This window comes from Salmo salar, chromosome ssa06, assembly GCF_905237065.1.
Source record: "Salmo salar chromosome ssa06, Ssal_v3.1, whole genome shotgun sequence".
In the NCBI taxonomy this organism is placed as follows: Eukaryota; Metazoa; Chordata; class Actinopteri; order Salmoniformes; family Salmonidae; genus Salmo; species Salmo salar.
The window spans coordinates 47581759-47608166 of record NC_059447.1 but is presented as its reverse complement, the minus strand read 5'-3'; the positions used below and the strand labels follow the sequence as shown (position 1 = coordinate 47608166).

Sequence of the window (26408 nt, the reverse complement as noted above, 5' to 3'; positions counted from 1 at the left end):
GGGAGCATCATGGTTTGGGCTGCTTTGCTGCCTCAGGGAATGCACAGCTTGCTATCATCGACAGAAAAATGAATTCCTAAGTTTATCAAGACATTTTGCAGGAGAATGTTGGGCTTTCTGTCCGCCAATTGAAGCTCAACAGAAGTTGGGTGATGCAACAGGACAACGACCCAAAACACAGAAGTAAATGACTTCAACAGAAGAAAATACGCCTTCTTGGAGTGGCCCAGTCAGAGTCCTGACCTCAACCTGATTGAGATGCTGTTGCATGACCTCAAGAGAGCAGTTCACACCCCCCAAGTATACTGCTTAACTGAAACAGTTTTGTAAAGAGGAATGGTCCAAAATTCCTCCTGACCGTTATGCAGGTCTGATTCGCAACTACAGAAAACATTTGGTTGAGGTTATCCACCCTGCACTGTGAATGTTTATATGGTGTGTTCAATAGACATGAAAACGTATAATTGTTTGTGTGTTATTAGTTTAAGCAGACTGTGTTTGTCTGTTGTTGTGACTGAGATGAAGATCAAATTTTATGACCAATTTATGCAGAAACCCAGGTATTTCCAAAGTGTTCACATACTTTTTCTTGCCACTGTAGAAAAGATCAATGACAAAGTTCACATTCCATACAATCTATTTTCATCATACATTTTACAGGGGTTGAAAAGGCTCCATTCGTAGACCATGGAGCTCGTCTGTGATGCCATGTCTATGGGACAGATACCATCCCAACATTCTGTATTCAATCTTCTCCTTCTTTCAGCCCTCCAAAGACAGCAGTGGGGACAGTCTTTTGTTCCAGCTGCACCTCTGGAGACAAACATAATCAAAGCACACATTTACATAAACACCATGGCAGTGTCTCAAATGGCACCCTGTCCTCTATATAATGCACTACCTTTGACAAGATCAAAAGTAGTGCACTATATATAGTGCACTATATATAGTGCACTATATATCTTTATTTTAACAGGGAAAACAGACAGACCTGGATCTCTTTTATGGCTGTGCCGTGTGTAAACATGTTGACATGTACAGTTTTAGGCATACAGACAAGAACATTTCAAACATACAAAACAAAGACACAATTCAACAGAAACAATCACAGACAACATCATATTGATCCTCCATAACATTTTTTAAATGGGCAAGGGACACCAGAGTGTCTAACTTAAGTTGGATCTGCAGTTTGTTCCATAAATAAAGTGCAAAGGAACTAAAGGCAGTCCTACCCAACTCTGTGGAGACCGCAGGAGTCTCTAATGTAATCCACATCTGTGATCTGGTTTTAAAATTAGTATATCTAGTGGAAATTAATGATGATATATATGGAGGTAGTTTTAAAAGAAGCCTCACAGATAGAGGCCCAACCCACATGTTGATATATGATACAGTGATGAGTTTTGTAACTATCACCCGTGATAAACCTGAGTGCACAATGGTAAATAGCATCCAGTGGTTTTAATGTGTTTGCCGATGCATGCATATAGATAATATCACCATAATCTAAAACGGACATAAAAGTAGCCTGCACAATTTGTTTTCTATTTACGGAGGACAGACAAGCCCTGTTTCTGTAAAGGAACCCTATCTTGAATTTGAGCTTTTTTCCCAATTCAGTAACATGTTCTTTAAAAGAAAGCCTATCATATAACCATACCCCTAAGTATTTATATGCAGAGACCTGTTTGATTTGAGTACCATCCAAGCTAGTGATTACAAAAGTGTTTCTAACTGAGAGTTTAGACCTAGAAAAAAACATGACATTTGTTTTCTTAGCGTTTAAAACAAGTTTAAGCTGTAAAAGAGACCCCTGTAGTATCCTAAAATCAGACTCCAACTGCATTAACCTGTTAGGGCTAGGGGGCAGTATTGACACGGCTGGATAAAAAACATACCCGATTTAATCTGGTTACCACTCCTACCCAGTAACTAGAATATGCATATACTTATTACATATGGATAGAAAACACCCTAAAGTTTCTAAAACTGTTTGAATGGTGTCTGTGAGTATAACAGAACTCAAATGGCAGGTCAAAACCTGAGAGATTCCTTTTAAGGAAGTGGCCTGTCTGACCATTTCTTGAACTTCTTTTCCATCTCTATCTTTTACTAAGGATCTCTGCTCTACGTGACACTTCCTACGTCGTCCATAGGCGCTCAGAGCCCGGGAAAAACCTGAATGTCGTCATCCCAGCCCCAGGCTGAAACACATTATCGCCTTTCTCAAGTGGCCGATCAAGGGACTCTGGGCTTAGGCGCGTGACCCGACCGCCCCCGCCTTTGTGATTTTTTCCTCTGTTTGCCGAAAAGGAGATTCCCTGTCGGAATATTATCGCTTTTCTACGAGAAAAATGGCGTAAAAATTGATTTTAAACAGCGGTTGACATGCTTCGAAGTACGGTAATGGAATATTTAAAAAAAAATTGTCACGAATTGCGCCATGCGCGCGACCCTTCTTTACCATTTCGGATAGTGTCTGGAACGCACGAACAAAACGCCGCTATTCGGATATAACGATGGATTATTTTGGACCAAACCAACATTTGTTATTGAAGTAGCAGTCCTGGGAGTGCATTCTGACGAAGACAACAAAAGGTAATCAAACTTTTATAATAGTAAATATGATTATGGTGAGTGCTAAACTTGCCGGGTGTCTAAATAGCTAGCCCGTGATGCCTGGGCTATGTACTTAGAATATTGCAAAATGTGCTTTCACCAAAAAGCTATTTTAAAATCGGACATATCGAGTGCATAGAGGTCTGTATCTATAATTCTTAAAATAATTGTTATGCTTTTTGTGAACGTTTATCGTGAGTAATTTAGTAAAATGTTAGCGAATTCGCCGGAAGTTTGCGGGGGGGTATGCTAGTTCTGAACGTCACATGCTAATGTAAAAAGCTGGTTTTTGATATAAATATTAACTTGATTGAACAAAACATGCATGTATTGTATAACATAATGTCCTAGGGTTGTCATCTGATGAAGATCATCAAAGGTGAGTGCTGCATTTAGCTGTCTTCTGGGTTTTTGTGACATTATATGCTAGCTTGAAAAATGGGTGTCTGATTATTTCTGGCTTGGTACTCTGCTGACATAATCTAATGTTTTGCTTTCATTGTAAAGCCTTTTTGAAATCGGACAGTGTGGTTAGATTAACGAGAGTCTTGTCTTTAAATAGCTGTAAAATAGTCATATGTTTGAGAAATTGAAGTAATAGGATTTTTAAGGTTTTGAAAATCGAGCCACAGGCTTCAAGTGGCTGTTACGTAGGTGGGACGAATTCGTCCCGCCTAGCCCAGAGAGGTTAAAGCTTGGTCCGCTGTTGGAGCAATAGAGTACATCACTGTGGCATCTGCATATAAATGGAATTTACAATATCTGACATCATCACCAATGTTGTTTATATAAAGTGAGAACAATAGTGGGCCAATTATTGAACCCTGAGGGACCCCTTTAAGTAACTGTAAGGGGTCAGACTTGACCCCGTCGACCATGACAGCCTGAGTTCTATCTTTAAGATAGTCATAAAACCATCGGCAGGCATCAGTGCCCAGTCCTATAGATGACAGCTTACTCAAAAGGATAGCATGGTCTAGTGTCAAAAGCTTTTGACAAATCTACAAACAACGCAGCACAGTGCTTTCAATCATCTAAGGCATTTGCAATATCATTTACAACAAGCATAGTTGCCGATGTGGTACTGTGTTTAGATCTAAAACCAGATTGATTGGTGCTAATAATACTGTTAGCAGAAAGAAAAGACTGTAACTGTTTGTTGACTATAGATTCTAGGATCTTTGCCAGACAAGGGAGCCTAGAGATGGGTCGATAGTTATCCAATTCACTACCGTCACCTCCCTTATGTAATGGCAGAACAAAAGCTGCTTTCCACACCTTAGGGATATTTCCTGTGCTTAATGTTAGATTAAAAATGTGTGTCACTGAACCAGCAATGATAGGTGCAGCACACTTGATTCTGCCTCCTCGACCCTCCTCTCCTCCCTTTCTGCATCCTTTGATTTTCTCTGTCCCCTATCCTCCAGGCCGGCTCGGTCCTCCCCTCCTGCTCCATGGCTCGACGACTCACTGCGAGCTCACAGAACAGGGCTCCGGGCAGCCGAGCGGAAATGGAGGAAAACTCGCCTCCCTGCGGACCTGGCATCCTTTCACTCCCTCCTCTCTACATTCTCCTCTTCTGTCTCTGCTGCTAAAGCCACTTTCTACCACTCTAAATTCCAAGCATCTGCCTCTAACCCTAGGAAGCTCTTTGCTACCTTCTCCTCCCTCCTGAATCCTCCTCCCCCCCCTCCTCCCTCTCTGCGGATGACTTCGTCAACCATTTTGAAAAGAAGGTTGACGATATCCGATCCTCGTTTGCTAAGTCAAACGTCACCGCTGGTCTTGCTCACACTGCCCTACCCTGTGCTTTGACCTCTTTCTCCCCTCTCTCTCCAGATGAAATCTCGCGTCTTGTGACGGCCGGCCACCCAACAACCTGCCCACTTGACCCTATCCCCTCTCTTCTCCAGACCATTTCCGGAGACCTTCTCCCCTACCTCACCTCGCTCATCAACTCATCCTTGACCGCTGGCTACGTCCCTTCCGTCTTCAAGAGAGCGAGAGATGCACCCCTTCTGAAAAAACCTACACTCAATCCCTCCCATGTCAACAACTACAGACCAGTATCCCTTCTTTCTTTTCTCTCCAAAACTCTTGAACGTGCCGTCCTTGGCCAGCTCTCCTGCTATCTCAGAATGACCTTCTTGATCCTAATCAGTCAGGTTTCAAAACTGGGCATTCAACTGAGACTGCTCTTCTCTGTGTCACGGAGGCTCTCCGCACTGCTAAAGCTAACTCTCTCTCCTCAGGTCTAGAAGGATGAGAGCAATCTGCTGCCTTTGATACTGTGAACCATCAGATCCTCCTTTCCACCCTCTCCGAGTTGGGCATCTCCGGCGCGGCCCATGCTTGGATTGCGTCCTACCTGACAGGTCGCTCCTACCAGGTGGCGTGGCGAGAATCTGTCTCCGCACCACGCGCTCTCACCACTGGTGTCCCCCAGGGCTCTGTTCTAGGCCCTCTCCTATTCTCGCTATACACCAAGTCACTTGGCTCTGTCATATCCTCACATGGTCTCTCCTATCATTGCTATGCAGACGACACACAATTAATCTTCTCCTTTCCCCCTTCTGATAACCAGGCGGCGAATCGCATCTCTGCATGTCTGGCAGACATATCAGTGTAGATGACGGATCACCACCTCAAGCTGAACCTCGGCAAGACGGAGCTGCTCTTCCTCCCGGGGATGGACTGCCCGTTCCATGATCTCGCCATCACGGTTGACAACTCCATTGTGTCCTCCTCCCAGAGTGCTAAGAACCTTGGCGTGATCCTGGACAACACCCTGTCGTTCTCCACTAACATCAAGGCGGTGACCCGATCCTGTAGGTTCATGCTCTACAACATTCGCAGAGTACGACCCTGCCTCACAGAGGAAGCGGCGCAGGTCCTAATCCAGGCACTTGTCATCTCCCGTCTGGATTACTGCAACTCGCTGTTGGCTGGGCTCCCTGCCTGTGCCATTAAACCCCTACAACTCATCCAGAACGCCGCAGCCCGTCTGGTGTTCAACCTTCCCAAGTTCTCTCACGTCACCCCGCTCCTCCGCTCTCTCCACTGGCTTCCAGTTGAAGCTCGCATCCGCTACAAGACCATGGTGCTTGCCTACGGAGCTGTGAGGGGAACGGCACCTCCGTACCTTCAGGCTCTGATCAGGCCCTACACCCAAACAAGGGCACTGCGTTCATCCACCTCTGGCCTGCTGGCCCCCTACCTCTGAGGAAGCACGGTTCCCGCTCAGCCCAGTCCAAACTGTTCGCTGCTCTGGCACCCCAATGGTGGAACAAGCTCCCTCACGACGCCAGGACAGCGGAGTCAATCACCACCTTCCGGAGACACCTGAAACCCCACCTCTTTAAGGAATACCTGGGATAGGATAAAGTAATCCTTCTAACCCCCCCCCTAAAAGATTTAGATGCACTATTGTAAAGTGGTTGTTCCACTGGATATCATAAGGTGAATGCACCAATTTGTAAGTCGCTCTGGATAAGAGCGTCTGCTAAATGACTTAAATGTAAATGTAACTTAAGTAAGTACGGGTCTAAATTGTCAGCGCCTAAGGATTTCTTAGTATCAATGGCACACAGGGCAGCTAGAACCTCTGCTTCGGTTATTTTCTGGAAACTAAAAACAGGGTTACCATTTTTCATATAGGGGATAGGGTGCCATTTGGAACATTGGCACCACTCTCAAAGTAAACAGGTCACATGCTTGTTGCAGCCATCACGCTGTGCTGCAAGGCATCTCTCGCTCTTGCTCTCTCAAAGTATATGGACACCTGCTCGTCAAACATCTCATTCCAAAATGTCATTCCAAAATCAAACACATTTGGGATGAATTGGAACCTAATCAGCCAACATCCGTACCCGCAGCAATGTTCCAACATCTAGTGGAGTTGGTCCCCCCCTTTGTTGCTATTTACAGCCTCCACTCTTCTGGGAAGGCGCTCCACTAGATGTTGGAACATTGCTGCGGGCACTGATGTTGGGCGATTAGGTTCCAATTCATCCCAAAGGTGTTTGATGCGGTTGAGGTCAGGGCTCCACCCTGACCTCGACAAACCATTTCTGTATGGACCTCGCTTTGTGCACGGGGGCATTGTCATGCTGAAACAGGAAAGAGCCTTCCCCAAACTGTTGCCACAAAGTTGGAAGCATAGAATCGTCTAGAATGTCATTGCATGCTGGAGCGTTAAGATTTCCCTTCATTGGAACTAAGGGGCCTTGCCCAAACCATGAAAAACAGCCCCAGACCATTTATCCTCCACCACCACAAAACTTTACAGTTGGTACTATGCATTCGGGCAGGTAGCGTTCTCTTGGCATCCACCAAACCCAGATTGTGAAGCGTGATTCATCACTCCAAAGAACACATTTCTACTGCTCCAGAGTTCAATGTTGGCGAGCTTTACACCACTCCAGCCGATGCTCGGCATTGCGCATGGTGATCTTAGGCTTGTGTGCGCCTGCTTGGCCATGGAAACCCATTTCATGACGCTCCCAACAACAGTTCTTGTGCTGATGTTGCTTCCAGAGGCAGTTTAGAACTCAGTAGTGAGTGTTGCAACCGAGGACAGATGTGTGGCCTACCTCTTCGCGGCTGAGCCGTTTTGCTCCTAGATGATTTCACTTCACAATAACAGCACTTAGTTGACCGGGGCAGCTCTAGCAGGACAGAAATTTTACAAACTGACTTGTTGGACAGGTGGCATCCTATGACGGTGCCACATTGAAAGTCACTGAGCTTTTCAGCAAGGCCATTCTACTGCCAATGTTTGAGATTGCATGGCTGTATCCTCAATTTTATACAACTGTCAGCAACAGGTGTGGCTAAAATAGCCAAATACACTAATTTGAAGGGGTGTTTATATATTTATTAATATTTTTTTTATTAGGGTTGTCAAGAAAACAGCTGGAACATATTCTATCAAGTGAAACACTCAAAACATTGCAGATAGAAATGTAATGTATAGAGTTGTCATGCTTCTATATTATATGACAGAATACTTTTCTGTAATCTACACAGTCCATTTCTATGTGAATGTTCTGTAGCATTGCTCCCTCCTGAACAGCGCCCCCTGGTGGTGTTGTAACTCACCCTCTGGGCCCTGGTCTTCATCATCACCATCCTCATCCTCATCCTCAATATCAATCTCATCAGGGTTGGCTTGTTTGGCCAGTTCAGCCAGCTCACTGCGAGATGTGTCACTCCTAAACAAACAGATTCACAATGACACAGAGTGGTTAAGACCAGTATTGAACCATTTCTGCATTGTTGTATTTATATTAAATGACTGGCTACTTACTGGGCCCGTATCCACACAGCATCTCAAAATAGGAGTGCTGATCTAGGATCTGTCCATATTATCTTATTCATTATAATTTAAAATCTTAGATCAGCACTAATATTCTGAGACGCTTTGTGAATACGGGCCCTGGTCTGCAGTTGGGTTTTCAGAGGTCAATGGAAAGGATGCTAAATGGGTGGGTGGATGGATGACAGACCTGACGAAGAGGATCTTCTCTTTGAGTTTGGGTTTGTCCTGTTCAGCCTCGGCGGCCAGCTGTTGGGCCTGCTGCTCCAACAGCTTCATATCATCCAGCCCCAGCTGGCCCGGGGCAAGGTCTGAGACTGCACAGACACAGAATAACAGAGTTCGATACAGAGGTACACCCTAACCAAGCCCCATCTGGCCTGTGTTTTTCATGAAAAACATTTACAGCTGTAAGCATGACACTTCCAAATCATGTTAAAAATCAACATGGAAGATTAATCAATTAATCAATCACTTATAGGAAAAACATGTCATGCTTGATTACAAGATTGTGTCATTAGAGACCGAAGGTGTGGGTGCGTATATGTTTGTATGCGTGTGTGTGTGTGTGTTCTTACTGGTGGCGTTGGTGGTGGCCTTCATCATCTGTGAGGACATGAAGTTGACCTGTGTGTTGTACGTGGCCTGGACGCTGCGCTTGATCCTCAGCATCTCCCGGATAGTGTCTTCGTTCCCGTGGCGGATCTCAAACTCCTTCCACGTCTGCCAGAACGTGGCCGTCATCTGAAGCAAACACACACACACACAGGAAGTAAAACTTTTTATCGCTACTGTGCACAAACCTGTGTTTCCACAAATTGAGGAAAGGACTGAAACAGGGAAGGAGTACGTGGATTGTCCAATAAGAACAGCTAGCTTTCTGTTCAATAACATTTTCCTACGGTGTGCGTTACAGCGGGGACGATAAACTACAAATTATCGACACTGACCATACCAATAACTTAGCGCAGGCATTTTGCTTATATTATTAATTATGATAAGTAGCCTACACTAGAGAAATGTGAAGTTTGAAATTAAATAAGTTTGCCGAGTGATTGTTAATGGCATAATTTGTGGCTACAACCACCAAACTAGTAGTAGTGGTAGCACATTAATGTTATAAACGTATCATTCTATTTATTGTTATCACATCAATTGAGGCAATTTATTGCAATACGGATTTTTGTTCATATTGCCCAGCTCTAGTGTGCACTAATGAAGAGGACCCTGGGTCAGAGTGTGAGAGCTCACCCTTGGGTCACAGATCTGAGAGCAGTAGGAGTAGATGGCTCTGCCCCGGTCGATCTCGCCCAGTTTGCTCTCCATGTCTGCGAAGCGCAGGCACATGTCCCTGGAGTGTTCGTCTGGAAGCACCTGGAAGAAAACAACATATGATATTATATATTGGAATATATTAGTTGCATAACCATATACACCATCTCAATAAATAAAAATCACATGATTAATTTAGGGGTGTCTAACTCATTTTGCCATGGGGGCTGCATTCGTTCTTGAACGAGGTCCGAAACAGAAAATGTGTTATCTTTCTTCGCCGTCAGAATTAGCAAAATATTTTCCAACATCCATCTTTTGGGAAATGTTTTATGCTCACTGACTGTCTAGCTTTCATTTCAGTGATTATTAGCGAGCTGGAGACAGTCAAGAAATGGAATGAATATAGGTCCCTTATCATTTTTACAACATTTCTATTTGGTTTTAGTAATTTGAAAGTATATTGAGTTTGTCGTCTCCCCCCATTTTTTTTTTTATCTATATAAGTTTGGACACACCTACTTATTCAAGGATCTTTCTTTCTTTTTACTATTTTCTACATTGTAGAATAATAGTGAATACATAAAAACTATAAAATAAGTGTTAAAAGTGTTAAACAAATCAAAATATATTTTAGATTAATCAAATAGCCACCCTTTGCCTTGATGACAGCTTTGCACACTCTTGGCATTCTCTCAAACACCTTCACAAGGAATGCTTTTCCAACAGTCTTGAAGGAGTTCCCACATACGCTGAGCACTTATGGCTGCTTTTCCTTCACTCTGTGGTCCAACTCTTCACAAACCATCTCAATTGGGTTGAAGTCAGAAGTCAGGCACTTGTCATCTCCCGTCTGGATTACTGCAACTCGCTGTTGGCTGGGCTCCCTGCCTGTGCCATTAAACCCCTACAACTCATCCAGAGTTGCCCGTCTGGTGTTCAACCTTCCCAAGTTCTCTCACGTCACCCCGCTCCTCCGCTCTCTCCACTGGCTTCCAGTTGAAGCTCGCATCCGCTACAAGACCATGGTGCTTGCCTACGGAGCTGTGAGGGGAACGGCACCTCCGTACCTTCAGGCTCTGATCAGGCCCTACACCCAAACAAGGGCACTGCGTTCATCCACCTCTGGCCTGCTCGCCTCCCTACCTCTGAGGAAGCACAGTTCCCGCTCAGCCCAGTCAAAACTGTTCGCTGCTCTGGCACCCTAATGGTGGAACAAGCTCCCTCACAACGCCAGGACAGCGGAGTCAATCACCACCTTCCGGAGACACCTGAAACCCCACCTCTTCAAGGAATACCTAGGATAGCATAAAGTAATCCTTCTAACCCCCCCCCCCCAAAAGATTTAGATGCACTATTGTAAAGTGGTTGTTCCACTGGATATCATAAGGTGAATGCACCAATTTGTAAGTCGCTCTGGATAAGAGCGTCTGCTAAATGACTTAAATGTAAATGTAAACTCTCATCCACTTATCCTCTGCAGCAGAAGTTAACTCTGGGTCTTCCTTTCCTGTGGCGGTCCTCATGAGAGCCAGTTTCATCATAGCGCTTGATGGTTTTTGCAACTGCACTTGAAGAAACTTTCACAGTTCTTAATCTTCCGGACTGACCTTCATGTCTTAAAGTAATGATGGATGGTTGTTTCTCGCTGCTTATTTGAGCTGTTCTTGCCCTAATATAGGTATTTGGTCTTATACCAAATAGGGCTACCATCTGTATATCACCCCTACCTTGTCACAACACAACTGATTGGCTCAAACGCATTAAGAGGGAAAGAAATTCCCCAAAATAACAAGGCACAACTGTTAATTGAAATGCATTCCAGGTGACCTCATGAAGCTGGTTGTGAGAATGCCAAGAGTGTGCAAAGCTGTCATCATAGCAAAGGGTGGCTTCTTTGAAGAATCCGAAATAGAAAATATATGTTGATTTGTTTAACACTTTTTTGGTTACTACATGATTCCATGTGTTATTTCATAGTTTTGATGTCTTCACTATTATTCTACAATGTAGAAAATTGTAAAAATAAAGAAAGATCTTGGAATGAGCAGGCGTGTCCAAACTTTGGACTTGTACAATATGTATGTATGTATGTATGTATGTATGTATGTATGTATGTATGTATGTATAGTGGGGAGAACAAGTACACTGCTCAAAAAAATAAAGGGAACACTTAAACAACACAATGAAACTCCAAGTCAATCACACTTCTGTGAAATCAAACTGCCCACTTAGGAAGCAACACTGATTGACAATAAATTTCACATGCTGTTGTGCAAATGGAATAGACAACAGGTGGAAATTATAGGCAATTAGCAAGACACCCCCAATAAAGGAGTGGTTCTGCAGGTGGGGACCACAGACCACTTCTCAGTTCCTATGCTTCCTGGCTGATGTTTTGGTCACTTTTGAATGCTGGCGGTGCTTTCACTCTAGTGGTAGCATGAGACGGAGTCTACAACCCACACAAGTGGCTCAGGTAGTACAGCTCATCAAGGATGGCACATCAATGCGAGCTGTGGCAAGAAGCTTTGCTGTGTCTGTCAGCGTAGTGTCCAGAGCATGGAGGCGCTACCAGGAGACAGGCCAGTACATCAGGAGACGTGGAGGAGGCCGTAGGAGGGCAACAACACAGCAGCAGGACCGCTACCGCCGCCTTTGTGCAAGGAGGAGCACTGCCAGAGCCCTGCAAAATGACCTCCAGCAGGCCACAAATGTGCATGTGTCTGCTCAAACGGTCAGAAACAGACTCCATGAGGGTGTATGAGGGCCCGACGTCCACAGGTGGGGGTTGTGCTTACAGCCCAACACCATGCAGGACGTTTGGCATTTGCCAGAGAACACCAAGATTGGCAAATTCGCCACTGGCGCCCTGTGCTCTTCACAGATGAAAGCAGGTTCACACTGAGCACATGTGACAGACATGACAGAGTCTGGAGATGCCGTGGAGAACGTTCTGCTGCCTGCAACATCCTCCAGCATGACCGGTTTGGCGGTGGGTCAGTCATGGTGTGGGGTGGCATTTCTTTGGGGGGGCCGCACAGCCCTCCATGTGCTCGCCAGAGGTAGCCTGACTGCCATTAGGTACCGAGATGAGATCCTCAGACCCCTTGTGAGACCATATGCTGGTGCGGTTGGCCCTGGGGTCCTCCTAATGCAAGACCTCATATGGCTGGAGTGTGTCAGCAGTTCCTGCAAGAGGAAGGCATTGATGCTATGGACTGGCCCGCCCGTTCCCCAGACCTGAATCCAATTGAGCACATCTGGGACATCATGTCTCGCTCCATCCACCAACGCCACGTTGCACCACAGACTGTCCAGGAGTTGGCGGATGCTTTAGTCCAGGTCTGGGAGGAGATCCCTCAGGAGACCATCCGCCACCTCATCAGGAGCATGCCCAGGCGTTGTAGGGAGGTCATACAGGCACGTGGAGGCCACACACACTACTGAGCCTCATTGACTTGTTTTAAGGACATTACATCAAAGTTGGATCAGCCTGTAGTGTGGTTTTCCACTTTAATTTTGAGTGTGACTCCAAATCCAGACCTCCATGGGTTGATAAATTGGATTTCCATTGATTATTTTTGTGTGATTTTGTTGTCAGCACATTCAACTATGTAAAGAAAAAAGTATTTAATAAGATTATTTCATTCATTCAGATCTAGGATGTGTTATTTTAGTGTTCCCTTTATTTTTTTGAGCAGTGTATTTGATACACTGCCGATTTTGCAGGTTTTCCTACTTACAAAGCATGTCTAGAGGTCTGTAATTTTTATCATAGGTACACTTCAACAGTGAGAGACGGAATCTAAAACAAAAATCCAGAAAATCACATTGTATGATTTTTAAGTAATTCATTTGCATTTTATTGCATGACATAAGTATTTGATCACCTACCAACCAGTAAGAATTCCGGCTCTCACAGACCTGTTTGTTTTTCCTGTTCTCCACTCATTACCTGTATTAACTGCACCTGTTTGAACTCGTTACCTGTATAAAAGACACCTGTCCACACACTCAATCAAATAGACTCCAACCTCTCCACAATGGCCAAGACCAGAGAGCTGTGTAAGGACATCAGGGATAAAATTGTACACCTGCACAAGGCTAGGATGGGCTACAGGACAATAGGCAAGCAGCTTGGTGAGAAGGCAACAACTGTTGGCGCAATTATTAGAAAATGGAAGAAGTTCAAGATGACGGTCAATCACCCTCGGTCTGGGGCTCCATGCAAGATCTCACCTCGTGGAGCATCAATGATCATGAGGAAGGTGAGGAATAAGCCCAGAACTACAAGGCAGGACCTGGTCAATGACCTGAAGAGAGCTGGGACCACAGTCTCAAAGAAAACCATTAGTAAAACACTACGCCGTCATGGATTAAAATCCTGCAGCGCAGGCAAGGTCCCCCTGCTCAAGCCAGCGCATGTCCAGGCCCGTCTAAAGTTTGCCAATGACCATCTGGATGATCCAGAGGATGAATGGGAGAAGGTCATGTGGTCTGATGAGACAAAAATAGAGCTTTTTGGTCTAAACTCCACTCGCCGTGTTTGGAGGAAGAAGAAGGATGAGTACAACCCCAAGAACACCATCCCAACCGTGAAGCATGGAGGTGGAAACATCATTCTTTGGGGATGCTTTTCTGCAAAGGGGACAGGACGACTGCACCGTATTGAGGGGAGGATGGATGGGGCCATGTATCGCGAGATCTTGGCCAACAACCTCCTTCCCTCAGTAAGAGCATTGAAGATGGGTCGTGGCTGGGTCTTCCAGCATGACAACGACCCGAAACACACAGCCAGGGCAACTAAGGAGTGGCTCCGTAAGAAGCATCTCAAGGTCCTGGAGTGGCCTAGCCAGTCTCCAGACCTGAACCCAATAGAAAATCTTTGGAGGGAGCTGAAAGTCCGTATTGCCCAGCGACAGCCCCGAAACCTGAAGGATCTGGAGAAGGTCTGTATGGAGGAGTGGTCCAAAATCCCTGCTGCAGTGTGTACAAACCTGGTCAAGAACTACAGGAAACGTATGATCTCTAATTGCAAACAAAGGTTTCTGTACCAAATATTAAGTTCTGCTTTTCTGATGTATCAAATACTTATGTCATGCAATAAAATGCAAATTAATTACTTAAAAATCATACAATGTGATTTTTCTGGATTTTTGTTTTAGATTCCATCTCTCACAGTTGGAGTGTACCTATGATAAATAATTACAGACCTCTACATGCTTTGTAAGTAGGAAAACCTGCAAAATCGGCAGCGGAACCCCTAGATGTAAGAAGTTAACAAGACATTTGTGGAGTGGTTGAAAAACTAGTTTTAATGACTCCAACCTAAGTGTATGTAAACTTCCGACTTCAACTGTGTATGTACAGTGAGGGAAAAAAGTATTTGATCCCCTGCTGATTTTGTGCGTTTGCCCACTGACAAAGAAATGATCAGTCTATAATTTTAATGGTAGGTTTATTTGAACAGTGAGAGACAGAATTACAAAAAAAACATCCAGAAAAACGCATGTCAAAAATGTTATAAATTGATTTGCATTTTAATGAGGGAAATAAGTATTTGACCCCCTCTCAATCAGAAAGATTTCTGGCTCGTTGGCAACAACTCAACTCGCCGTGTTTGGAGGAGGAGGAATGCTGCCTATGACCCCAAGAACACCACCCCCACCGTCAAACATGGAGGTGGAAACATTATGCTTTGGGGGTGTTTTTCTGCTAAGAAATCAGGACAACTTCACCGCATCAAAGGGACGATGGACGGGGCCATGTACCGTCAAATCTTGGGTGAGAACCTCCTTCCTTCAGCCAGGGCATTGAAAATGGGTCGTGGATGGGTATTCCAGCATGACAATGACCCAAAACACACGGCCAAGGCAACAAAGGAGTGGCTCAAGAAGAAGCACATTAAGGTCCTGGAGTGGCCTAGCCAGTCTCCAGACCTTAATCACATAGAAAATCTGTGGAGGGAGATGAAGGTTCGAGTTGCCAAACGTCAGCCTCGAAACCTTAATGACTGGGAGAAGATCTGCAAAGAGGACTGGGACAAAATTCCTCCTGAGATTGTGTGCAAACCTGGTGGCCAACTACAAGAAACGTCTGACCTCTGATTGCCAACAAGGGTTTTGCCACCAAGTAATAAGTCATGTTTTGCAGAGAGGTCAAATACTTATTTCCCTCATTAAAATGCAAATCAATTGTATAACATTTTTGACATGCGTTTTTCTGGATTTTTTGTTGTTGTTATTCTGTCTCACTGTTCAAATAAACCTACCATTAAAATTATAGACTGATCATTTCTTTGTCAGTGGGCAAACGTACAAAATCAGCAGGGGATCAAATACTTTTTTCCCCCTCACTGTATGTATGTGTATATTATATTTTTTTATATGTACTCAAACCACCCACGGGCCGGATTGGACGCCCCTCACGGGCCACTGATTTAGCTTATTGAGATGCACCTGTGTGTGTGTGTGCATAACAAAATGAGACACTACACTCTTACCTCGATGGCTTTCTGGTAGATTGCTCTGGTGTAGGTGACGCCATAGATCTCTGCAGCCCTCTTGATGTAGATGTTGAACATGTGATGCCTCTCCGTGTTGTCCACCGCCTGCGTGGCTCTCTCGTACACCGCCATGGCGTGACGCGCCAACCCAAACTCCTCCTCCAGTTTGGCGTAGAGCAGGTAGATGGCTGTCAATCACAACATAAAATAGTTAACGTATCACTCGTCATTCCTGTAGCTGGGGGGATAGTACCACATAAATAAGGCCATTATTACAAATAGAACCCAGCAGCAAACTGATTATAAAAACTAACAGAGGCTGAAAGATACTTGAACACCCTTTTCATACGATCATGCCAACCTGAACCGTACTGAGCACAGTACAGCTTGTTTTCGTAGTGTGAAAAGGATTGTATTTTCCTTGGTGCTTCTCAGTACCTAAAAAGCAACTGTGATGATGATGACTTCATTGTATCAGTCAGGAAATTATTTTTTCATCGTACAGCATGTCAGCTTAGACAGACATGCCATACGTCACAAACATGCATTAGACATAAAGAAGTCACGTAGACAACAATGTCCCTTACTCTTGGCGAACTTGGCTGGACAGCCATCCAGCGCCTGCTCAAACAGGTCCCGGGCCCTCTCCAGCTTCTTGCCCCCGTAGCGGTCGATGAACTTGGTGAGGTAGGTGTTCCAGATGTCATAGACGTTGGGCCACCTGAAGAGGGCGATGCCGCGCTCGTACGCCTGCAGAGAGCGCATGGAGACCATCAGCAACAGGGATTTAGACCTGATCAAAATGCTGTAGTTTTAAGGGTGAAGGTATGGTTAGGGTCGTGTTCAGTAGGGAACTCGGCCCTGAACATGACCCAGTTGTAAAGTAACAGTTTGAACGCAGTATGAGTTAGAGTTTATATGCTAGGCTGTGAAATGTTAGACTGGTCCCAGTTCAGGCATCGTGACAATGGCAATAAGAGTTGTCAAGACAGCACAACAGAACTGGGACCAGGCTAGTGAGATGTGTGCAGCAGGGCAGGTGGTTGGTGTCACCTTGAAGCTCTCCTCAAAGTAGTTGTGCTCCTCCAGGAACATGGCATAGTTGATGATTATCTGGGGCGTGGCTATGCGCAGGTCAATGATGCGGTCGTACACTGCCTTGGTGGACTGACGGGGAGAAACGACCAAGACAAAAGGTAGGGTTGTTAGTTACATCGTATGGTCGTTACATGCATTGTTGTTACATGTTTGGTCCCTAAAACTGGGTCATCACTATGCACAAGATGCAATTTTCAGGTTCTCCTATTCTAACAACATTTCATCTGAGAGAAGAAGAGCTCACGGAATACATAAACCGTACAAACCTAAACAATGTTAATCAATCCAATCCAGAAACCCTAATGAAGGATTTTTGGGCTCCCGAGTGGCGCAGCAGTCTAAGGCACTGCATCTCAGTGAAAGAGGCGTCCCTATACTCCCTGGTTCGGATCCAGGCTGTATCACATCTGGCCATGATTGGGAGTCCCATAGGGCGGCGCACAATTTGCCCAGGGTCATCCGGGTTTGGCCAGGGTAGGCCGTCATTGTAAATAAGAATTTGTTCTTAACTGACCTGCCTAGTTAAATAAATGTTACATATTTTGTTTTTAAATGAAAGCTTCTTGCAGCCAAAACGTTAGTTGACTATTGTTAGGCTGAGTATACACAGGCAGCTCAATTCTGATCTGTTTACCAATAAGATCAGATATTTTGCCAATAATGGGGCAAAAGATCCGATTTGGGCTGCCTGTGTAAACGCAGCCTTAGATGTGTTGCATCAAAGCTACCTTCTTTTCCTTTCTAAATCAGTGCAATTGAAATACAACGAAGACAGACACCGTAGAGAGAAACATGAAGAAAGTACCTGGAAGGTTCCCATACTCTCCTCCAGGTCAGCCAGCATGGACCAGACCTTCAGAGACTTGTACACTCTGTTCTGCACGGGCTCTGACACATCAAAGTACTCCGCCTTCTTGGACGGGATGGCAGTTGCTTTCTACACATTTGGAAAGAGAGAAAGTCAAGGGATATTTGCACAGACATGCATCCAGTATTTATTCATCCCCCCGTAACTATTCCCCAGGTCGTTGCTGTAAATGAGAATGTGTTCTCAGTCAACTTACCTGGTAAAATAAAAAAAATGTACATCTATAGAAAGAATATTTGAAACTATGAGAAGAGCAGTCTGCATCATAGAATTTGAGATTAGATCACGGTATTCATTTATTGAAGTTATTAAATAGATACATTAAAAAAGCAAGTACATGTCAGCCGCCCACACAGCAATGTGTAGCAGTTTAAACGCATAAGAAATAATTCAGGATGACAGAAAAGTAAAAACAAAATGTACATGTCTTTGGAGTGTGTGACAGACAGTGGGTCAGTATTTGTTGTGCCTGTGTCTCCGTCTCACCCTCAGTATACGTAGCGCCTGTTCGTAGTTCTCATGGCGTAGCTCCATCTCTCCGTATTCACACCACACGCCAGCCAGGTCGTCAACCTGCTTGTAGTTCACCTTGGTGGCTTTCTCAAAGATGGTCCGCGCCTGATAGTGGGGAAAAGTGGAAAAAGAACATTTAAAATAATAATTAAAACTTAACTTCCTCTTGGGTTGAAGGAGTAAATCTATGTTGTTTTTACCCTAAGTAGGGAGAAGACTTGATTGAGCTTGCAATGGAATGGTCCCAAACGTGCAAATTCTACCCATATGGCACTCCAGGCAGGCTCAAATAAGGATTTGAAAGGTTTAAAATACAATTTCAACCCACGTGTGATGGGGAAACCTTAGTTTGAGACTCACGTCGTCTAGCTGCTCGTTCTCCTCGTAAAACTTGGCGAAGGAGACCCAGAGAGAGCTGGGTTTCCCTGTAGCCTTCATAGGGTCCACAGTCTGAACTGCCTCTGTGTAGGTGTTGATGATCTGAAAAAGGGGTTAAGACACACATTCTATACACTGTACATGTATGTGAGGAAGAGCATGCAAGGTACCTATTGCCAGCTAGAAAGACTAAGAAACCATGTTAAATGTGAAATCTGTAAACATGTATTAATTGCTACTCTCTACCAATAACACAGATGTAAACTAGCTCGGATTTTTCTCAAACCCTTTTCACATTATAATTCCAACCTGAACAGTACTGCGCTGGCTCGGATATTTTCATTTCATATCACGGTTCCAGCTACAACAGTAGAGCGGAACCAGGCCAGGGCAGTACACCTCAGTTCAGTAGAATAAAATGGGTATTAGAGACAGTGTCAAAAAGATGGCACAAGTAAGACTAGGGCTAAGAGTTCAGGGCCTGTATCCACAAAGGGTCTCAGAGTAGGAGTGCTGATCTAGGATCTGGTCCCATCTGTTCATATAATCATATTCAGACTAAACTGATCCTGGGTCAGCACTTCTACTACGTGCCCACTTCTGGTTTCTGCTACCTGTCGTGGTTTCCCCTCGTACAGTTTGACCCTCTTATGCCACTCGTGGACGTTGTGGGGATTCTGTCTCAGCAGCACACTGTTCAGCAGGAGGGGCCTGCGGGCGATCAGCTGCTCAAAGCGGGCCAGACGCAGCTCCAGGTCTACGTCCTCTGAGAGGGAAAGGGAACACGAGTTGAGCATGACGACAAAGGCAAAGCATTGACTTGCGGCTGTGATTTTTTCCCCCCTTGTAATATTTATTTACACAGGTTATTCTCGTTGAGATCAAATCTATTTTTGCGAGAGATTGTGATACTCTACAATCCAGACACACTGGGTGCATCTCAATACTCTAAAATGGCTGGCTTCCCAAGACTACTCTCTTCAGTTACATTTATGTTGAAGGAACTAGAGCACAAGCATTTCTGTAAACTGTGTACATTTGATTTTTTTTACTCAAAGTCGCAGCCAGCCAGGATTGGGAAAACAGTAACATGGATACCTAGATCAGGAATCGATTTCCCTTAATAGAGTTATTTGAGATCTGAGCAGGAGACAAGGAGAGTAAGACACTTTAGACTATTGAGATGCACCCACCTTCTTCATCTTTCCCCAACTCGGAGGTAGTCTCCATCTTGGCAGCAATCATGCTCTCCTCAAACTGGGCGTAGCTGTCGAACACCTGGGTGAAATCTCTCACCGTCACCACCGTTAAGATGGCCTCCTCATACACATCCCGAGCCTGGTGGGCCACAACACACAAGCATTCAAATTAGTCTGTGTGTGTGTGCATCCCAAAAACGGTGAATATATTTACTAACACTTTACTTGCACTACATAACAATGTTGTAAAGCTTCATAACATGCATGATAGCTAATCAAAACGTGTCAAATATATATTATGACAATGTTATGGTGGTGAGGTACCCTATAATCCTACATCATTTCTAATGACCCTGATGCATGACGACAAAGTCAAAAGTGGACTATAAGATGACATTGTCTATAGGGCGCTGGTCAAAAGTAGTGCACTACAAAAGGAATAGGGTGCCATTTGGGATGCATCTATCCAGACCAGTACCTTTTCAAAATGTCCACTGCGGATGTAGTAGTCAGCCAGGGAGCACCAGAGTTTGCCCAGCTGGTCTGTGAAGCGAGTGAGGCCTCCACGGATGATGGCCCCAACATTCAGAGAGTTCACCTTGTCTGGGTTCTGAGAGATCAGGTCACACAGCTCGTGCCATAGCTGTTAGATATTAACCAAACAACACGGGGATAACATTAGATATCAACCACACAACAACATGGGGATAAGGAGGATGAGCCAGACGTGGTCTTACCTGGTAGTTAGACTTGCCCTCCTTGGACACAAAGCTCTCATCATTGACAACGGCTGCCAGACGTACTGCTGCTTCATCCAGCTTGCCGCAGGAACGCAGGTAATCTATGTACTCCTCTGCATTCTCTGGGGACAGCTGCAGAGAAAGAGGGGGATAGTCAAATCCAGGGGGCTGTTGCAGAAATAACTTTGTCATTTTGAGAAATATAGACTTTTGGCACTTGACAACCAATATATAGCTTTCTTTATCAACCATGTATCTAATAATTCTGGAATATGGGCCTCCCGGGTGGCGCAGTGGTCTAGCTGTGCCACCAGAGATTCTGGTTTCAAGTCCAGGCTCTGTCGCAGCCGGCCGCGACCGGGAGGCCCATGGGGAGGCGCACAATTGGCCCAGCGTCGTCCGGGTTAGTGAGGGTTTGGCTGGCAGGAATATCCTTGTCTCATCACGCACTAGCGACTCCTGTGGCGGGCCGGGCGCAGTGCACGCTGACCAGGTCGCCAAGTGTACGGTGTTTCCTCCGACACATTGGTGCGTTGGATGGGCATTGTGTCAAGAAGCAGTGCGGCTTGGTTGGGTTGCGTTTCGGAGGACGCATGGCTCTCGACCTTCGCCTCTCTCTCTCGAGTCCGTACGGGAGTTGCAGTGATGAGACAAGACTATAACTACTACCAATTGGAAACCACGAAATTGGGGAGAAAAAAGGGCTCAATGTAGAATAATTCTGGAATACCACACTGCTGCTTGTGTGGAAGACTAGAAAACGTATTAAGCAGAGACAAAATCTTTTGAACGCATGTATATTGTCCTGTCCATTCCTTCAAATAATTACAAGAGCTAAATAAATATCTAGGGTTATCAGGGTAATGCATACAGGTAATTCCAATATGAACCCTAGAGGTCAGAGGACTCTTGACCCAAATATTCAGGAAATGTTTCAGATTTCTAATGATACATGATTTGGAGATAACACATACAAAGCTACCATTGCTGCAATGTTATCACACGTTAGGCAACTCTAGGGACAGGGCCAGTAAGTAAGCCTTGTCCAAGCCAGAACAGCACACTCTGGGTACAAAATCACAGACAAATCAACAACCAAAAAAATCACAGCCCCAGATGGTACCGACAGATCAAATTTGGGGGTCTGACTTATGGACTATAAGGTTGAATAGTTAACTATAAAACCAACAAGGACTAACTTCCAGTGAACTGGATTGCGTCAAACCTGGCTGTATGAAAAGAAGCTGAGAGAACTCTGGAATCAAAAAAAGGTTAGGCCGACCAATACAGGTTACTCAGAGAGGTATCAGAACCCAGGTGAAGGATGAAAACTACTGCATTTCTGATGGTGTCTCTGAGCTGAAGTCTGTCTATGGCACAGGACGACACCCCAATGACTGAACATGAAGTGGAATGCGCTGCAGAACTATAGAACTCATGCTACATGTTGACCCTCATGCTACAGCCCCTGTAAGACGGGTCTACTACTTCAGCTTCTTCTTTCATGCTGGAGGATATGAAGACTCCCACACATCCCTGTTCAAGAATGAAGAGTGTATGCCTATTACATCTGATCACAAGTCTAGATGGGGGTAATGCAGTTACTCTACAGCTGGAGGTGGGAGATCAGGTCTACTTACGCCTAAGGGCCAATGCACACGTGTGGGCTTCTCACACTTCCTTTAATAGTTTTCTGCTCACACATTTATTGGTAGCACTGTCATCTATTCCAGGCCTACCTTCTATGTTAAGTGATATCTTGTAGGTTTCTGATGTGATGTGTGGTTGGTGTTGTTATAATCTCATAACTAAGACAAAGTCTTATCACCATTGTTGAAAATGAATAGTGTTTATTAATGTGTATTCTGATTTGTTTTTATTTCCTTTTTAATCCTGTGACTATCTTCCATAAAGTGTGGCTTCAGCTTTGGTTGTAGTTCAATCACAGAGGAGCAAATCTTCTAAAAATGTCCTCTTACCTTGAGGTACCTGCGGTAGACACGGATGGCGGTCTCAGGCAGGGGCAGGTTCCGGGCAAAGCGGAGGTACAGGGGCCAGATGCGAGGGTGCTGAGTGACGGGAAGGGCTCTGAGCGCTCGGTCAAATGTGCGTCTGCTCCTGGTGATCTTACACTGAGACACCAGAAACTGGCAGTAGTCTAGCCATATCCTCGGCATCTAGGACAGCCACGGGAAGAACAAGTTATGTGGGATACTATTCCTAACATCTCAGACGACAAAATCTACTTCCAAGTAAAAAATACTCTCACACATAAACGTACTCTGTGATAGTCTGTGCCAATGAATGGACAATAATATTCCTCAGAGTTTGTGTGAGTATTTTCTCTTAACAGGGGATGGACAGACATGGCATAAGCATAAGCCTACCTTGTGCATGAAAACCAGAGCTCTTTCATGGCAGTTGTTGATCTCCTCGTAGGCTGGCTCCATGATGCACTTCCCTTTGACCTGTTTCCGTCTCTCTCGCAGGTAGTTGTACCATAACTTGTAACTGCAAGGTCACGTATGAACAATCCGTGAACACCCAGTCATAACATTTAGCAATGCCTAAAACCCTAGCCCAGACACTGGTATGGTATTCGATAACAACCATTGTACGGTTTTCAAATAAGCCTAGATTTTGGGCCGATTTTCCAGAGACTGATTGACAAATGTTTTTAGTCCAGGACTAGGTCTAAGATTTGTCTAAACATCAGACTGTTACCATGGTTACTCCATGGATATCAGTCTGAAAGAAGTTGCTGTAAAGACGCAATAGTCTCGACAAGCCAGAATGTTGAATACAATGATATTTTAACATACTTTACCGGTTGTCCATGCTGTTGGTTCTTTTGGTGGTAGGAAGTGGAGATAGGGTAACCACAGGAAAGTGTTGTTTACCTCACTTTTTGCAGGGCCAGAAGGTTCTGTTGCTTGCATTTTCCATCTCCTGATGCATTTCACGCGATGCACAATATGTAAACAATAGCCGAATGTAACCGAATGTTGTCGACCAAAGCGCGTTCCCTCGCAGTCAGCTGGAAGTGCTTGTGAAATTTGCCAGCTCTTTGCGTGGGACAACATTTGGTCTGTGCTTCGGTTAAACTCGGCCATTGTTGACATATTGTGTAAGTTGCGTGCAAATTGCGTCAGCATTGAAAATACAAAACAGAATTACAAACCGACATACAGACCAGCGTACTGAAAGTCGGGTTAATAACACTACTCTGGATATTTTGTCTCAGAGTAACTCCTACATTAAGACAAAATCAGCAGACAACAGGTCAAGCAGGTTCAAATTAAGTTTATTCAACAGTCTGACTTGTGATGGGACTGGTCACAAAAGTGAGCCTATATGTTGGAGACAAGAAAGAGGAGTCTTCCACTCTCGGATTCTTTGAAAGGCTAGTTTAAGATGTGTCCTGGAAATCGGCCCTACAGTTGAAGTCGGGGGTTTACATACACTTAGGTTGGAGTCATTAAAACTTGTTTTTCAACCACTCCACAAATTTTTTGTTAACAAACTATAGTTTTGGCATGTCGGTTAGGACATCTACTTTGTGCATGACACAAGTCATTTTTCCAACAATTGTTTACAGACAGATTATTTCACTTATAATTCACTGTATCACAATTTCAGTGGGTCAGAAGTTACATACACTAAGTTGACTGTGCCTTTAAACAGCTAGGAAAATTCCAGAAAATAATGTAATGGCTTTAGAAGCTTCTGATAGGCTAATTGACATCATTTGAGTCAATTGGAGGTGTACCTGTGGATGTATTTCAAGGCCTACCTTCAAACTCAGTGCCTCTTTGCTTGACATCATGGGAAAATCAAAAGAAATCAGCCAAGACCCCAGAAAAACAATTGTAGACCTCCACAAGTCAGGTTCATCCTTGGGAGCAATTTCCAAACGCCTGAAGGTACCAACGTTCATCTGTACAAACAATAGTACGCAAGTATAAACACCATGGAACCCCGCAGCCGTCATACCTCTCAGGAAGGAGACGCGTTCTGTCTCCTAGAGATGAATGTACTTTGGTGCGAAAAGTGCAAATCAATCCCAGAACAGCAAAGGACCTTGTGAAAATGCTGGAGGAAACAGGTACAAAAGTATCTATATCCACAGTAAAATGAGTCCTATGTCGACATAACCTGAAAGGCTGCTCAGCAAGGAAGAAGCCACTGCTCCAAAACCACCATAAAAAAGCCAGACTACGGTTTGCAACTACACATGGGGACAAAGATTGTACTTTTTGTCCTCTGGTCTGATGAAACAAAAATAGAACTGTTTGGCCATAATGACCATTGTTATGTTTGGAGGAAAAAGTGGAACGCTTGCAAGCCGAAGAACACCATCCCAATAGTGAAGCACGGGGGTGGCAGCATCATGTTGTGGGGGTGCTTTGCTGCAGACGGGACTGGTGCACTTCACAAAATAGATGGCATCAGTGAGAGCGGAAAATTATGTGGATATATTGAAGCAACATCTCAAGACATCAGTCAGGAAGTCAAAGCTTGGTCGCAAATGGGTCTTCCAAATGGACAATGACCCCAAGCATACTTCCAAAGTTGTGGCAAAATGGCTTAAGGACAACAAAGTCAAGGTATTGGAGTGGCCATCACAAAGCCCTGACCTCAATCCTATAGAAAATGTAATGGCAGAACTGAAAAAGTGTATGCGAGCAAGGAGGCCTAGAAACCTGACCCAGTTACACCAGCTCTGTCAGGAGGAATGGACCAAAATTCACCCAACTTATTGTGGGAAGCTTGTGGAAGGCTACCTGAAACATTTGACCCAAGTTAAACAATTTAAAAGGCAAAGCTACCAAATACTAATTGAGTGTATGCAAACTTCTGACCCACTGGGAATGTGATGAAAGAAATAAATGCTGAAATAAGTCATTCTCTACTATTATTATGACATTTCACATTCTTAAAATAAAGAGGTGATCCTAACTGAACTAAGACAGGGAATTTTTACTAGGATTAAAATGTCAGGAATTGTGAAAAACTGAGTTTAAATGAATTTGGCTAAGGTGTATGTAAACGTCCGACTTCAACAGTGTATGTGCAACAGTAACTGTCTGTGAAAATGTTCCTGTCTCTGGTTAGAGACAGACTACAAACAGTCTGGGACACTACAGTATTTTCCATGAACCTTTAGCAGTGTATTCCTATTCTGGCCCTGGGGGCCAAGGGGGGTGAGTTTTGTTTTTGCCCCAAAATAATGTATGGCACCCCTTTGGGTCCCCAGGACCAGGATTGGGAAACACTGCAGCCATCTAGATGCAGAAACGTTGCCTCTACCTGCCAGGTAGCTCTTTCAGAGCTCGTTCATATATCATGTTGAGGATGGACATTGTGCCGTTTTGTTTGAACTCGATGTAACGCATCCAGCACTTGACCGAGTACGGATTCCTGATGATCTCCTCCTCATAAGGCAAGTCATCTTCCTCCTGAAAAATACCATCACCAACCCAGCAAAACAGTCAACAGGAAGCCTTCTCTCCTTCGAACGTTGGACACTTTTCTCTCATTCGAAAAACACTGCACTATTCTCAAAACTAGTGTAACGTTTCTCGAAGAATAGAAAGGGCTACAATATGCTGTAAATTCACACACAGTAGACGGAACAGTTTGCCGGGGCATTCAAATCGACACAGCCGAGGTCGAGGAGGCCGCATAAATATTACAGCATGCTGAGAGAATTCCACAAGAAAATATCAATATTCATGAAATAACTTACAAACATGACGTCCGGTTTCCCATTTAGAGACGGCATTTTTGATTTTAAGACCAAAATAAATGCCCGTAGTGTCAAAAGTTCCCAAAAATGTATGTATTGTTACTAAACGTCCTGACTCCTCCAACGTGTTCAGAACGTAGAATA

At 44.5% G+C, this 26408-nt stretch overlaps 1 protein-coding gene across 1 annotated transcript; it reads right to left on the bottom strand.

Annotated features, from left to right (window-relative positions):
• Nucleotides 1–429: 429 nt before the first annotated feature.
• On the bottom strand, nucleotides 430–26408 carry LOC106607544 (pre-mRNA-splicing factor SYF1). The gene is made up of 19 exons (XM_014204577.2): nucleotides 26265–26408; nucleotides 25826–25974; nucleotides 22903–23026; nucleotides 22495–22692; nucleotides 20513–20647; nucleotides 20254–20418; nucleotides 19770–19914; nucleotides 19191–19342; nucleotides 18559–18678; nucleotides 18172–18303; nucleotides 17623–17754; nucleotides 16773–16886; nucleotides 16307–16469; nucleotides 15717–15907; nucleotides 9191–9313; nucleotides 8518–8683; nucleotides 8130–8256; nucleotides 7723–7835; nucleotides 430–813 (listed from the first exon to the last, which is right to left on the bottom strand). The coding sequence occupies exons 1-19, from the start codon at nucleotides 26298–26300 to the stop codon at nucleotides 746–748; spliced, it is 2553 nt and encodes an 850-aa protein (XP_014060052.1). The 5' UTR covers nucleotides 26301–26408; the 3' UTR covers nucleotides 430–745.